Below are 15,899 nucleotides of genomic sequence, written 5' to 3'. Positions count from 1 at the left end.
CATGAACTCATACTTGGTATGGATTTTCTAGCCACGCACTCAGCCCTCATAGACTGTTCAGCTGGCTCTCTCCATCTCGATTTACCCCTCTTTTCCGACCCGACCAGCCCACCGCAAACCAGCCTCTGCTGCATTGATTTCACGCGCCTCCCTCCTAACTCTGTCACACATGTCGACTTATCCTCCACGCCGCCAGTACCTGATGGTGATTACATGGTGGCCCCGATTCCTGCAGTGATGCTTACGCATGGTGTTGCTGTGCCGCATATGATTCTGACGATTAGGAGAAACCGCACCTTCCTTCCACTGGTCAACTTTTCACTCACCACCCAAGTTCTGCCACAGGGTATCTTCCTGGCCAAAATTACTGCTCTCCAAGATGACCATGTCGAGCCCTTCAGAGTTGACGATTGCTGCAGCCCAGTCAGTGGTTCCACTCCATCTTGTTCTTGGGGCGCCGACATCGAGCGAATGGTGTCATCGAACCTCACGTCTGAGCAAGCTGCAGCGCTTTGCCACGTTCTTGAGGGCTATCGTAGCATTTTCGACTTTGCCAGCAACTCTTTGGGCCAAACGACCATTGTCACTCATCGCATAAATACTGGCCATGCAACCCCCATTCACCGACGCCCCTACCGTGTGTCGGTGTCGGAGCGTGCAATATTACAACATGAAGTCGGTAAAATGCTTGCGAAAAACATTATCGAGCCTTCATGCAGCCCCTGGGCTTCTCCAGTCGTCCTTGTTAAAAAGAAAGATGGAACATGGCGCTTTTGTGTCGATTACCGTCACCTTAACAAAATTACCAAAAAAGACGTTTATCCTTTACCTCGCATCGACGACGCCCTCGACTGCCTGTACGGTGCCACATATTTTTCAACTATTGACCTTCGATCAGGGTACTGGCAGATAGCCGTCGACGAGATGGACCGCGAGAAGACCGCATTCATCACTCCTGATGGTCTTTATCAGTTTAAGGTGATGCCCTTTGGACTCTGCAATGCACCAGCCACATTTGAAAGAATGATGGACTCATTGCTCCAAGGGCTGAAATGGTCCACCTGCTTGTGTTACCTTGATGATGTTACTGTCTTTTCGCCCACATTCGACTCGCATCTTGATCGTTTGTCAGCTATTCTGGACGTTTTTCGTCGAGCCGGACTCCAGCTTAACGCCTCCAAGTGCCGCTTCGCTCGTCGTCAAATTTCCGTGCTCGGTCACCTTGTCGATGCTCAAGGCGTGCGTCCAGACCCAGAGAAAATTCGCGCAGTCATGAACTTTCCCGTTCCGAAGACCACAAAGGATGTCCGCAGTTTTGTGGGGTTGTGCTCATATTTCAGACGCTTTGTTAAGGACTTTGCGACCATTGCACGCCCACTCACAGACCTCTTGAAGAAAGACGCCTCGTTTACCTGGGGCCATGACCAAGCGTCATCGTTTTTGCAACTTACGACATTGCTTACAACGCCACCAATCTTGGCTCACTTTGATCCATTAGCCCCAACCGAGGTTCACACGGACGCCAGTGGACGCAGCATAGGAGCTGTGCTATTGCAGCAACAACGCGGACACGACCGTGTTATAGCCTACGCAAGTCGACCGCTATCTCCAGCCGAGCGCAACTATTCCATCACGGAGCGCGAGTGCCTCGCCCTTGTATGGGCAGTCGCCAAGTTTCGCCCATACCTGTACGGGCGCTCATTCCGTGTTGTCACGGATCATCACGCGCTCTGCTGGCTAGCCTCCCTGAAGGACCCCACGGTACGTCTCGCTCGTTGGGCTCTACGCCTTCAAGAGTACACGTTCTCTGTAATGTACAAAACAGGGCAATTACATCAGGATGCGGATTGTTTATCCCGCTACCCTGTTGACGAAGCAACCGATACTGACGCTATCACGGACGTTTTTTCCGTGTCGCAGCTGTTAAACATTGGCGAAGAGCAACTTTGGGATGCTTCTTTACGAGCCATCATTGACAAACTGGAGTCAACGCCTCGCGACCCGTCCCTACGAATGTTTTTGGTGAAAGACGGGATCCTATATCGCCGCAACCTTGATTCCTTCGGATCAGACTTACTTCCTGTCATCCCTGCGCACCTGCGTTCCACTGTCCTGCATCAACTTCATGACGCTCCCATGACGGGGCATTTGGGCGTTTCTCGCACACACGATCGGGTACGACGTCGGTTTTTTTGGCCTGGACTTGCTCGCTCTGTTCGACGCTATGTCGCCGCTTGTGAGCCCTGCCAGCGTCGCAAAACGCCGTCTGCCCTCCCAGCCGGCTACCATCAGCCGATCGACGTTCCCAACGAGCCTTTCTTTCGAGTTGGTCTCGACCTGTAGGGCCCTTTCCCACTCTCCACAGCCGGAAATAAATGGATTGCTGTTGCCACGGACTACGCGACGCGGTACGCAATCACACAAGCACTCCTGACCAGCTGCGCTACCAACGTTGCGGACTTTCTGCTGTACGACATAATATTAGTGCACGGTACTCCCCGTCAACTTCTCACCGATCGTGGCCGCACGTTCTTATCAGCTGTCGTTCATGAAATCCTGAGGTCTTGCCATACCAAGCACAAATTTACTACTTCGTACCATCCCCAGTCAAATGGCCTTACGGAGCGCCTTAACAGGACCCTAACCGATATGCTTGCCAAATACGTTGCGCCAGACCACCATGATTGGGACATTCATTTGCCGTATGTGACGTTCACCTACAACTCATCTCGTCACAACACTGCCGGATATTCGCCCTTCTATCTACTATATGGCCGGGACCCAACTCTACCTTTAGACACGTTACTACCTGCGGCCACTGAATATGCTGGTGAAGCCATTGCCCGCGCCGACCACGCGCGCCAAGTCGCCCGTAACCGTCTACAGGCTTCACAGGTGCGCCAACAACAGCTCTACAATTCTCACCATAGGGACGTGCACTTTTCTCTTGGTTCTCTCGTGCTCCTCTGGTCACCTACTCGGCGTGTGGGACTGTCGGAAAAACTGTTGTCGCCCTACACTGGACCATTCCGTATCATTCGCCAAGTGACAGACGTCACGTACGAGATTGTTCCAACCGATCCAACAAAGTCATCGTCAGCTCCGAGCGACACCGTTCACGTGGCTCGGCTAAAGCCCTATTACCCCCCTTCGACATCATCTGCGTAAATTTAGCACCGGGACGGTGCTTCTACTGCCGGGGGTTATGATACAAAACAGCCGCTAAACACGGCTGCATGAAAGAGGAGGACGAAGTGCGTTTTTCCGTTGTATGCTGGTCTGACGCCATCTTGCTCGTCGGGTTCTCTGCGCTGTGAATAGCTCATTAAACAAGTTACTCGTAACAATATTCTTGAATTTTTGCTTTGGAAACTTGCACGAGCCCTGAATTAATGACGGGAGGTATGTTGCATCTGGCCATAGTGGCAATGTTTAGTCAAAGACGTTTATTTCACTCAATCACATAGGAGTTCTTCCAACAGGAAAATTCCCTCACTCCCCTCTGATTTTTTTTCAGGTGTCGCATTTGAACAAGGCCGTGTACTCAACACGCCAGAGACGGTGCCCTTTCGCCTGACGCGGGATGTCGTAGATGGCATGGGCATCTGCGGTGTGGAAGGAACGTTCCGAAGGTATGTCTTGCACCATGCTCTCACTTGTTGCCAACCAAAGAATACGAATTGGCCCGATTGTTCAGAGTCAACCGAGCTCACAGTGGCACGCATGTTGGCCATTGAATGTAGCTCTCTGTTTGTTTTTGTAAGCCTTCACTCTGAAGGTCTGACGCAAGGACGTGTGTCATTAGTATATTAGAAGAGTCAACATTGCAGCAAGCCTGGTTGTCTGCTGGTGTCTAATGTTCAGTGTATAAAGCATACACTATTCATCACATACTGTGCATCATCTGCTTCTCATGCGGATCTTGCAAGCAACCTTCCTTCACCACTGTTTCTCGATAGTAGGGACAGCTCGGCAAGTTGGTGTAGTGGCATTATTACAGAACATTGTCAGTGATATCCCTGCCTGCATCCTGTTTAATAATAATGTAACTGCTCCTCAGTTGTCTCTTTGGCTGTCTTGCATTTTCTGCCATGCTGGCTTCTATTCTACTTCACTTAAATGGTCATTTTTGTGGGCTGGAATATCATTTTCTTTTCTCTAACAATCAACCAACCCATTTTTGTGCTCTCTTTAGTCTTTCTTTTACGGTTAAGCCTTCGTCTTGTGTCCATTTCGTATATGCCTGTCTGAGTCTATTTACATGCCACACTTGTAGTGTCAGTGCTTCATAAAAAAGGGTACAGTGCTTTTCTTTCATAGATTTTATCACCCAAGAAATGCAAAATTCTCATCTTTATGGTAATGTGCAGCACATTCTGAGCAGATATGCAATGCTTTAGCGTACAGGGGAAACTTAATGTTATCAGACTTGTTTCTCACGTACTATATCACTCATCATTTTCACTGGTATAGCGCACCACGACAAGGACACACACAAAGGAGAGATTCACACACACACAGCGCTAACTTGCAACTAATGTTTTATTTGCGATCACACACGCTGTTTATACAACAGGAGACGGATAAAACATGGATAATGTCTATATAACACAGTGATAACTATATCACTGTGTTACAAATTCTAAATAAAACGAAAGTATCTTGAGAGCAGTAGTCTGTTACAAATTCTAAATTAAACGAAAGTAGCTTAAAAGGAGTAGTCTTACTCCTGCTGAAAAGGGGGGGGGGGGGGAATGCTTCATTGCAAGAAATTACCGTATTTTCTCGCATATAAACCACACCAAAAATTCAAAAAAATCGCCTGAAAAGTGGGGGGTGCGAGTTATCTGGAAATAATCCGGAAGGAGAAATCGGCTTCACGGCAATGTGTGCCTCCCGTGCAGTCTTCATCCCCATCGGCATTTTCTGGTACAAAGCCAATAGAAGCCAACACAGGCCATAGACAGATCCTTTCCGTAGCATGTGTTCTATTGACTTTTTGTGTGCTTTGTTTGATTCGGTCAACAGCGTCACAACAGCGATTTGACAGCGTCTTTCTCCGAGTCGAGTGTGGACAGTTTGCACCGTTGGTCAGCCTTGTCTGGTGAGGCACCATGAGTGGGTCTCGGCAGCAATCTTTCATCGCGAAAGAAAAACTCAAGATTATAACTGCTGCTGAAGAAATCGGCAAGAGAGCTGCTGCGAGGAGGCAGGACGTCAACGAGTCCTGCATTTGCAACTGGCGAAAAAAAAAAGGCCTCTCTCGAAAGTGCACGCAAGGAGAAGCGAGCATTTGCGGCCCGAAGATTGGTACATACCCCCTTCTTAAGACGCAGCTGGTCAAATTTATTGAGGAGCGGTGGAGTCGCGGCCACGCTGTAATAACGGAGATGGCGCAAATGGAAGCACTCAAGTTGGCTCGCAAGATGAACATCTCACGCGAGTTTTGTGCGAGCTGTGGATGGCTCCAGTGATTCATGGCCAGGCACGGATTTTCGATGCGGCGGGGAACAACTATGTGCCAGCGGCTTCCCAGCGCCTACAAGGATAAGCTGTTGAGCTATCAACGTTACGTCATTGACTCATTGGTCTGTGGAAGGAGCACAACTACTTGCTTTCCCAGGTGGGAAATGATGATCAAACGCCCATGTACTATGAGATACCCATGTACACCGCTCTGCAGAAAAATGGCTTGAAATCTGTAAGCGCACTGACGGGCAGGAACACCAAACTGTGCTGCACAGTAATGTGCGCTTTGGCGGACAGTACCAAACTGTGCCCGTGAGTAATCTTCAAGCGCAACATGCTACCCAGAACTTCACTGCCACCAGGGTTTGTTGTGCGAACCAAAGAAACGCGTAGATGAATGGTGACCTCGTCTGCGACTGGCTTTATACGATCTAGGAGAAGAGACCGGGCGCCATGTTGGCACGGCAGCCGATGCTGGTGTTGGACTCGTTTCGAGGCCACTGCACTGATGCAGTGAAAGCGCGCCTGGCTGACCATCGCACCGACCTCGTGATCATATCCGGTGCCATGACATCCATGCTACAGCCACTAGACGTGTGCCTCAATAAGCCGTTCAATGCGCACGTGAAGCCGCTGTATGCCGAGTGGATGGCTGACGGCCATTACACCGTAACACTGGCTGGGCGCGTGCGTAGACCATACATTGCGTTGCTGTGCCAGTGGATCGTGGATGGGTTGGGGTCGATTCCGGCCTACATGGTACGCAAGAGCTTCAAAAAGGGCGCCATCTGCAATTGCTTGGATGGCACCGAAGACGATTGCATCTTCGAGAGCGGCGACAAAGCCTCGGATGGCAGCAGCGACTGTGGCGAGTCGGGCGATAATTAAAGGAATGGGAATCGGTGCCGTCAAGGTTGCGGTGATCTCTTCGAAATAAAGTTCTTTTGTAAACGAGATTGTGATGTGCTTTGCAGTTGTGACTTCCCAAAACAGTTTTTTTTAAAGCTAAGCATGCAGGTCATATGCGAAGATTTTTTTTCTTTTTTCGGGGAGTTCAATGTTAGTGGTGCGGGTTATATGTGAGAAAATACGGTAGCTGTAAAGGTCACCTAAGGTTGACGCAAGTCAAAGGGCTTAAGCATGGGACTATAGTGTGGCACATTTGTGAAAACAGCAGCTAATAAAACACCAATGCTGTCAAACCATGTTTGTGTGTTGTGTCATGGGGCAACACGTTGACTTCTTTGTTGTTGCTTGTATAGTCGTCTTCTCATTGTGCATGCCTGTGGCTAGACATTCAGTAAAGTTAAATCTCTGCAAACCTTGAAGTGGTGTCATCATTGCTCAAAACAAGCAAAACCGAGCTACATCTAAAACCATCAATAATGAAATCAGTGAAAACCGAAAAAATTTCGTTACCGTGTTATTTTTTTATTGTGGAATAATGCAGTGTAATTTGAACAGCAAAGCAAAAATGTAATGCCAAAATTCAGTTAGCTTCCTTTGTTGACTGTTTTGATATACATACTAAGTGCATAGATTTTTCTTCACAGCACTGTGTTATGCGACATTGTCATGGTGTGTTCCCTGAAACACCTGAATTCTTTATGGTGTTGCCCCACATTACCCCACCCAATTTCTTTTCACATCCTGATCATGCACAGCATCCAGGCAACATTGACCTGCTATAATGTGGTCCAGTCCGGCTCAGAAACCCAATATCAAGTGCCTGAAGTGTGTCAACAATTTTTTTTTCTTTCACGGGCAGTGATCACACCCTGAACAGAGAGCATGGTACCTGTTTTTATTTCAGAATTCCCACAAGCGAAAGCATGCCCTTCGGGATCTGTATTTGCAATTCAAAGATGATTCCTGTGACTATGACACATGTAGTACCAAAAGTATGGCCTTCAAGATGCCCAGAGCTATTGCATTGGCATGGGCTCATTATTAGAGGTGCTTTCATGCCATGCTTCCTGAAGTCTGACACATTGCCTTTGTCTTTCTCACTAGTGAATCATCATTGTAATGTGCCAAGCCATGAATGAGATCCAGACGACTCCTAAGAAAATCTGTTTGAATTCTTTTTCTCTCTCTCTCTCTCTCTGGTGGGAAACTTTGTCACTGTCATCTTGAATTTTTATGCCATGTCATAAAAGCGCGCCACCTCTCTTCCACTTTGCTGTTAATCTTGAGTTGCTGATGATTAGGGGCGGGGGGGGGGGGGGAGCATGCTCAAAATCTTATTGTAGCAGGCTGTTTTTTGGTCATATTGCAGTAGAGATCCGGGCGAGGTTTATTCAATGTACAGCAGAAGGGCTCTCACCAAATGCCTCAGTTTGGCTTGCTTTCTGCAGGAGTAGCGCAAGTGTGTGTGGGTGTGGGTGTGGGTGGGTGAGTGGGTGGGTGGGTGGTCTGTGTCTTTTTTTAACCTTGCATTTCACCCACATCTAGAGGTGGCAGTATTTGTATATTTAAACCTCATATCAACTCTTACTGCCAGAAAAATCAGTAAAGGTCTGCATCAAGTAAATTTGTTACCAACACAACCAGGAAACAGCACTGTTATAATTTTATGCATCCCACAGCACTGCTAGGTCACTGCATGAAATGCGAGCGTGGTATGTCTGCTCCCCCAGATGCTGCGAGCGCACAATGGAGGTGATGCGTGCCTCCCGGGAGCTGCTCGTGACAGTGGTGGAGGTCCTGCTGCATGATCCGCTCTCCTCGTGGACCTTGAGTCCCGAACGTGCGGCAGCGTTGCAGGCTGAGGGTGACGCTCCCACTCGGCGCCCATCTCCTGACTTACCACACAATCAGGGTGAGCCCCACACATTTACTGAAAACTATGTTCAACCATTGAATTGGAGTAGATTCGTTGCAGAGGCAGCATTCTCACACAGTGAATATTGTCTGCACCTTAAGACGGGTTTCCAATTTCAGTTTTGTTACTTTCAGAGTTTTAACATGAAAGCATTCCTTAGCTAGGTTGTAAAAAGCACGCATCTGTCCACTAAAGCCGCGTCTTTGACCTCTTCCATCGAAACTGATGTCCTGCAGAGCCTAGTACGGGTCCTGACTTCAAAAAAAAGAAGGGAAGTGCATGGGAATAGTTTGCACACTGCATAAGCGCACCAAAGTCTGCAACACGTGGCCACTGACGTAGCAGTGGAGAGAAATTGAGGGGGTGAGCCCTTGCCCATCATCACAGTCAGCCCTAAAGACAACTCGGGAACAAAGCTTTGCAGCACACCTCCTTACCAACAGCCTAGCCGAAATAAATGCTTGCATATTTTTATCTCGAAAGAATGTGCTTAAGGATCCCATGCAACTTTTTTGTTATGATAAGCTTTGTTTGTTTTTAATTGTGGCAGATTCAGCAGCACCATGTAGTGTTAATCATACAACGGAAACACTTTCCACCATTCGGTAGTGAACGTCTGTGAAAAGTGTTCACTTAAATATTGTCGCTCCCTCATCATGGAAAGTTCGGGTCTGACATAACAGAGCCACTGCAGTCTCCAAGTTGGTGATCTCTAAGAGATCACCATGAAAGTTCTATAAGGAATATCGCAAATCACATCCAACTTTGTCACGATATTATGAAGTTCACGATACTATTATAAAGCCTGTTATATGCATGGTTTCCCAATCAAAGGCCTTGGCACATGCATGAAGTGAAAATTGAGGGCAACTGGTGGCCTTTGCAAGTGCACCATCATACATTGTTCTTTTTTTTTTTTTAAGACAGGGACATGAATGTGAAAGCTATTCAGTATTCGTGATAGCTCCCTCGTTTGTTCTGTGCTTCCATGTTGAGGGATACCCACTTGGTGTGTGTCAACTTGACTAGCTGCTTAGCTTCATGCTCCTCCTTCTGCTGGCTGAGTCCCTGTGACTCACTAGCTGCTCGCACTGTATCAACATGGTCTCAGTGCCGCATCTACTCTTTTGCGTCACACTCCTCTGAACCGTCTGATTGCACCTGCCAGAAGTAACCCTCTCCGAGCAAGCGGTTCTATTCTTCCTGTGTTCACCTTGCACAGCAGCTCGACTGTGAGCTTTCGGGCGTCAGTGCATGGTACTGGCATCACTCTCACCACCCTTTTGCTGCGCACCCTTGAAGGGGCTGTACCGATATTGTGCAATCTGTACCACGCACCACCTGACCCCAAAATGTTTCTGATACGTACTGCTAGTATGAGCTTTCAAAGCAGCACTGGCTGTAGCCTGTCTTAAAAAAAAAAAAAAAACTTTTGGAAAGCTCTAACCATTAGCAGAACAAGGAGTCACTGGGCAACTGAGGCAGGATAACTAGAGATGGTATTTCAGTAGGCTTGTGCAAATAGTGAGTTTTCGATTCGAAGCGATTTCAAATACTCAGCTATTCGTTCGAATATTCAAAGCATTTAAATATTCGCACAAGCTTAGATTTTACGCAAAAGCCTATTTTGTTACTGGCTCTCCTATTGCATCACTTTGATATATGTGTATGAATTAAAGGTTGAGAACTTTTATTGTGTTTTCACAGTGCCTATAAAATGTCTATTTTGGAATTAGTACCTAAATAATCGAACATGTTATTCGAAGGTCGCCGGTTCGATCCCTGCTCACGTTAAGTAATCTTTTCGTCCACTTCTCTTTCTTCACATTTACACTACAATTACTTCAACGAACTTCCCCTATACTTTTGTTCGCGTGATTGTATGTTAGATCTCAATATTATTGTGACAAAGAAAAACGAGCCTTTGAATATACACTTCTTTCCTTCATACAGGTGACTTGACATTTTCAAATCAGAGCTGATATGAACACCCTTTAGCCTTACCTTTTGCTGTGAGCGCAGTCTCAGACTGTTACAGGGCCACATCGACTTCTCAGAACACTGGGGTTTAACATACTCGTGTAGTTAACAAACTCTCGGAAATTGACCCCCAGCAGCAGTGAAATTTGTTCTGGTCAGCATACACCCCCGTGCCGGTATGGCTGATTCTCCATTCACAGCGAAAGTCGCGGCTATACCTCAAGGACCAGTTGCCGAAAAAGCACAAGCAAAGTTACATTTTGTCTTGGGCAAGAACAAGGGATTTTCTGATTTTGAAGAAGTTTCAGGAGTCTTTGCTGGTGAGCACTCAAGAACCCTACTGTTATTTATTAAGGAGTAAAAGTGGGTTTTTAACGTCATCAAGATTTTTCTTACGAGATTTAATGAAACTGCACCGACTTCTAAATATGCAATTAATTTTAAGATATTTCACTTAGTTTTGAAGTTAATCAAAATTAATTAGCATTATTTCCGGGAACAATGGAGCAAGAACTGCTCATCGATACCTTGCTTTAATAAAGCTCATGACTAGATACCAGAAAACATAAGATTCACAAGGGTAGGGATATTTTTTTTTATTTGACAACTACTAACAATTATACAGCATACTAAATATCTCTGTTCAGAACGTGGCTAATTAGTTGCTCAATGAACCAACAACGAAAAAACATTCAAACCAAAATACAAAAATCTGCTTTTACCCTTGTGGGCAATAGTCATGTAGCTGCACTATAATATTTGTCTTGCGTGTTGTCAGGAGCCTCTACTACCGATCAACAGCGTTTTCTGACCATGCTCAAAAAGTGTTGCAGGGCCCCTTTAAGCTGCGTTCTCTGTGCTCTCCGATGACGCCTTCAAACATGTGCACTTTTAAATTAACGAAAGTCTATTTGGCAATATTGGGACATCTTGTCTGCACAATTTAGATAATGTGGTTGTTTATGAGAAAATTGCCAGGATTCCATCCAACATTTGTAGAAGTGTGCACTAATTGGAACTTTAGAATATTTTTCGAATAGGTGGTTGCTAATCTATTTGATTCACACCAAAATTTGACCATTTAAAGTACTACAGCTAAACCTGCTTATAACGAACCTCCATATAATGAATTCCTTGATATAACGAAGTTTTTCAATTCCCGCCGTCGCTCCATAGCAGCACATGTATTTGCGACCTCTATGTATCAAAGTAACAGCGGGAGACAACCGTGATGAAACGAATTTTTCCCACGGACAATTCAGAAATTTTGCTCCACATTTTCGCATTTTGGTACGAGCGTGCTACTTCCGCGGCTGGCCCGTCGTTGACGAAGCGGCGGCGGCGCACAAGGCGAAAGCGAGCGCTCGTTATTGCGGGGAGGGGGGGGGGGGGTGCGCGAGGCGGGTAGGCGGGCCTGCACCCCACGAGCCGCCGTGGCCGGCATTCTCGCTGCCGCAGGCGCATGCGTGTGTGTGCTCTTTCCCCCTTTCCTCCCCAACTCCAGAAAAAAAAAAAGAAAACTACTTTTGTGCGATGGCAGTGCTACGCTTTTAGTTAGCGGGCCGCGTTGCCTATGGAGGGCGCTTTACCGAATAGCTTTCCGCGGTATTCGCGTCTGTGTCCATGTCGTTCGCTCTTCATTTTCGAAACCGCGCGCGCGTGCAGTTGCACTGCGCGAGCATGGTGTGGCCCTGACAACGTCCAGCTTTTTTTGTTTTTTTCCTATTGCGGTAGCAATTGTATGGACAGAATCGGCTGAACTTTTTTTTTTTGCCGCCGCCGCCATTCGCCATGTGTATATTGGGGGGGTGCAGACACCCCGTGTAAAGTGGTTTGTCCTGCGTGGCGCATGTGCCTCGCACAGAAGTCGTATTTCGGGGGTAACAACCGCCGGACTATAGATGGCGTTGTGTTTGCGTTGTGTACCACTGTTGGTAGAGTGGTAGTGCCGGCAGGGACCCCTGGCAGAAGCTACCCTTGGTGGCGAACGAGAGTTGAGCGAGCCTCTTGTGCGCGTGGCGGCTGCCGCGAACGGTTGTCTCTAGCGTGGGTCCTCGGCGTGGGGCACCGCGGGCCTGCGTGCCGGGGGCCCACGGCGCGCAGGCCCGCCAAGCCCTCAAGTGTTGCCAAGCCCTCAAGTAAGTCAAGTGTTGGCGATGCTGCCTTCGGTTGTTATTGTATTTGTCGTGTTATTGTGTAACGATGTCCTAGCGTGTTAATTACAGTTGATGTACCGATTCGGCAGACGATATCGCCGTGATAAATTAGGTAAATAAAAGTATGTATGTTATTTGGTTTGCACCGACCGCGTCTTCTGTGTCCGTTCGCTCCAAGAGCGTGGCGTGGCTCTTGGAATATATATATATATATATATATATGGCACAATGGGAGCGTTGTCAACAATGATAAATGTATTTATTACCCAACAGTTATATATATATATATATATATATATATATATATATATATATATATATATATATATATGTATATATATATATATGGCACAATGGGAGCGTTGTCAACAATGATAAATGTATTTATTACCCAACAGTTTCGGGAGGGGTCCTCCCTTCGTCAGGGGATGAGTTATACTAACATAGACGTTCAAACTTCGTTGCTGCTGCGTCTCTCTCGCCTTGAAAGATGTTTGCAGAAGTGAGAGAGTACTAAAAAAAAACACTGTGAACACTAAGCACGAAACCAGCCTGTGCACATCCAAATGTCAGTGTAAGTCCACATCAGGTTCTCGTCGTGTGCTGGCCAGTTCTCGAAGTGTGTTGGGCCACCCAAGATTGTCGCCGCGGTGGTGGGACGGGTTCGCGATGGCGTGCGTAAGGAAAGAGTTTCCCCATAATGGGTCGGTCGGCTGTTTACCTTTGATTTTCGCCCGTTTCCCCTCAATGGCCGTCAAGTGGTAGGCGAGCGTAAACACTTTGTATGTACACGTGAGGAAAAAATAAATAAAAAAAGAAAGAAAGGACAGTGTACACATACGAGTCAGTCAGAAAAAAAACAAGCATGGTCTCCAGCTATGAATCTTTGTCACCAGTTTCCTCCTGGCTTACTTCTCAGAGGCAGGAGAGTCTTCCGGTGTCCCCGTTGATGCCGGCTACTAATGTTTTAAATTTGAAAATAAAATATGCCTCACGCTGTTCGCGCTTGCACCTATTTGAGAAATCGAACTGTAAAAGAGTTACGCTTATATTTTTAAAACTGTGGTTTGGCAGGCCCAGATGTCTAGATAAAGGTAGCTTCGGCAGTGAAATGGCGGTACCAATGAAGTGGCGAATCACCAGTACCACCACTTTGTTTAACAGCGCGTTAAGTGTAGAGCAATATATGTTGTTAGTTCGTTCTCGTCCTGTGTAAGTTGTTTTCGTGCGTCGTTCAAGCGTGAGCCGCGGGCTGCACATTTTGATCTTCTTGCCATTCTCAACATTACATTCCAAGTTGTTGCTATCGCATTCATTGCTTCGCACTTGCGGCGAAACTGTGACTTTTCTTAATTTCGGACAACCGTGTCCTCACCGCCGTGGGGATGTCAGATTGGGCGCTGATGGAAACTCTCCGTGACCACGGGGACGAAAGATCTTCAGAGGTTGGCTCATCACGCGTTTCCGTCTTACGCCGTGCCGGGATTTCGTAGTCTGGCAGCTTTCGCGATTAGCGGATTAGTTCTCGTAACATAACGGCGCGTTGAATGCAATGCTAAGAACGCGATAGCAAAAAATTGTGATGTTATAAAAAGTAAGGCTGGCAGCCAACTCTTTTGGATCTGATATCGCGGAACTCGTACAAAACGCTGGTGTGAGCGAATACGGCCGCTCCAGGGAAAAGTGCTCGTTCAAGACGGCGGTTTACTTTCTGTTTGAGCATTGAACGGTAGTTCTAACACGCAGGAGATGTTATCCTATGCAGTTTCTAGGCGATATGGTATGTGTCAACTCTTTTGATCTCTGCTTCAGCAGCGCTAGCGCTTTTGGTTTTCAAAAAAATCGCAGCATATCCACGGGGTGATCGATAACGAGTGGGCGAAGCTCCGGAGAGAATCATCGGTAAAACCGTGAATCTTCCATGTGTTATTCGCCCAGTCGATCATTGTGTAAAGACATCATGAGAAATACTGTATGTGTATATATAGAAAGCAATTTTTATTTGTTCTTAGAGACGATGGACTGATTGTGATGTCCCTTCATTATGACGGCTTTATGGTCTGTGAAATAAAGGGTGAGCGGTTCCTGTAAAGGTTGCAGTGGAAAATTTGCAAATATTTGGTCATTGCATGTTCCTCGGATCGTTGTTGGTTTAATATGGTCATAGGATATACACCCATGCGTCCATCTAAGTGTTCGTTCGTCCGTCCTGTAGTGTTGTATTTTGTTATATTGAGCCTAGGTGGCGTCATTTACCCTAACACACTAACAGACGGCGCCACTAAGGGGTTACAGGTGTATATATATATGGTATCAATAAACATGGGGCGGCAGTTAGTCGCAGGCCCAGCCCAACGTCGCATTGTCATATCGATACTCTCGACATGGTGTCAGAAGTGGGATCTGCATCATATTAGAAATGCCTATGGGCGAAAACAAGGACAGCGAGCTATCTGCGGCGACCGGCGGGAAAGCCATGGTGGCCATGGTCGCTGGGCCTAACTTGCAACCGCCACCCTATTTCGACTTCGAGAACCCAGAGGCTTGGCAAAGGTAGCTTCAGCAGTTCGACAACTACAGTTTTGCAATGGGTCTTCATGCGGCGGACGATGAAGTTCGTGTCAGAACGCTGCTATACTGCATGGGCACCAGGTCACGGGACATTTTGTGTTCATTGCAAGTACGGGACGAAGACTTTTCAAAGTACAGCGTCATCGTTGGCAAGCTGGAGGGTTACTTCTTACACCCCGTCAACGAGCTGTACGAGAGCGCACGGTTCCACCGAGGTGTTCAACAGGCAGGCGAGATAGCTGACGCATTCTTCACGGCACTGGGAAACATGGTGAAACGATGCAATTACTCTTCACGGGACATCGAGGAGCGACTGGTCCGCAACCGTTTTATTGTTGGCCTTTGTGACACGAATCTATACGACAAGCTTACGTTAGAACAGGCGCGCATTTGTGTCCGTCAAGCGGAAGACGCAGAGAAGGAAAGGGCAAATTTTTCAGCAGCATGTTCGCCAGCAGTGATAACGCATCACGAGTCCATAAACGTGGACGGCGGCGAAAGTCATGCAGAACCACCCACAGCAGCGAGAGACGCGCAACGCAGCTGCCCCATGGATGCATGTTTCTTCGCCTTGTGGATTTTGTGGCCGGTCCCTACATTTGTGATCAAAATTTCCCGCACGCCGAGCAACCTGCAACAAATGCGGAAGGAAGGGCCATTTCGCAGTGGTTTGCCGGGCTACTAAGCAACTTTCCGTCATGGAATTGGTGCTGTCGGTTCGAACAGCGAAGAGCGGGCCAAGTTCATGAATGTAAAAGTAAACAGAATGCCTCTACGCTTCAAAGTTGACAGCGGCGCCGAGGTCACAGTCGTCCCCAGTACTTTTTCTGGAATTCCGCCATATCTTGAGCCGCCGGAAGGGGAGCTTTCAGGACCGGCGGAACAACCGCTGTACGTGC

The 15,899-nt window shown here is 47.3% G+C and overlaps 1 protein-coding gene across 2 annotated transcripts in view; it reads left to right on the top strand.

Moving 5' to 3' along the window:
- tefu (Serine/threonine-protein kinase tefu) overlaps positions 1-15,899 on the top strand; it is a 513,274-nt gene that overhangs the window by 478,310 nt on the left and 19,065 nt on the right. For both annotated transcript variants that reach the window (XM_075896220.1, XM_075896221.1), the window contains 2 exons: positions 3,518-3,632; positions 8,109-8,290. In XM_075896220.1, coding sequence (XP_075752335.1) covers positions 3,518-3,632; positions 8,109-8,290 — 297 coding nt within the window. The remainder of the gene's footprint in view (positions 1-3,517; positions 3,633-8,108; positions 8,291-15,899) is intronic.

The sequence above is a fragment of the Rhipicephalus microplus genome, chromosome 5, assembly GCF_043290135.1.
Source record: "Rhipicephalus microplus isolate Deutch F79 chromosome 5, USDA_Rmic, whole genome shotgun sequence".
NCBI classification, from domain to species: Eukaryota; Metazoa; Arthropoda; class Arachnida; order Ixodida; family Ixodidae; genus Rhipicephalus; species Rhipicephalus microplus.
The sequence above is the reverse complement of the archived record's forward strand: the minus strand, read 5'-3'. Positions and strand labels throughout refer to the sequence as shown.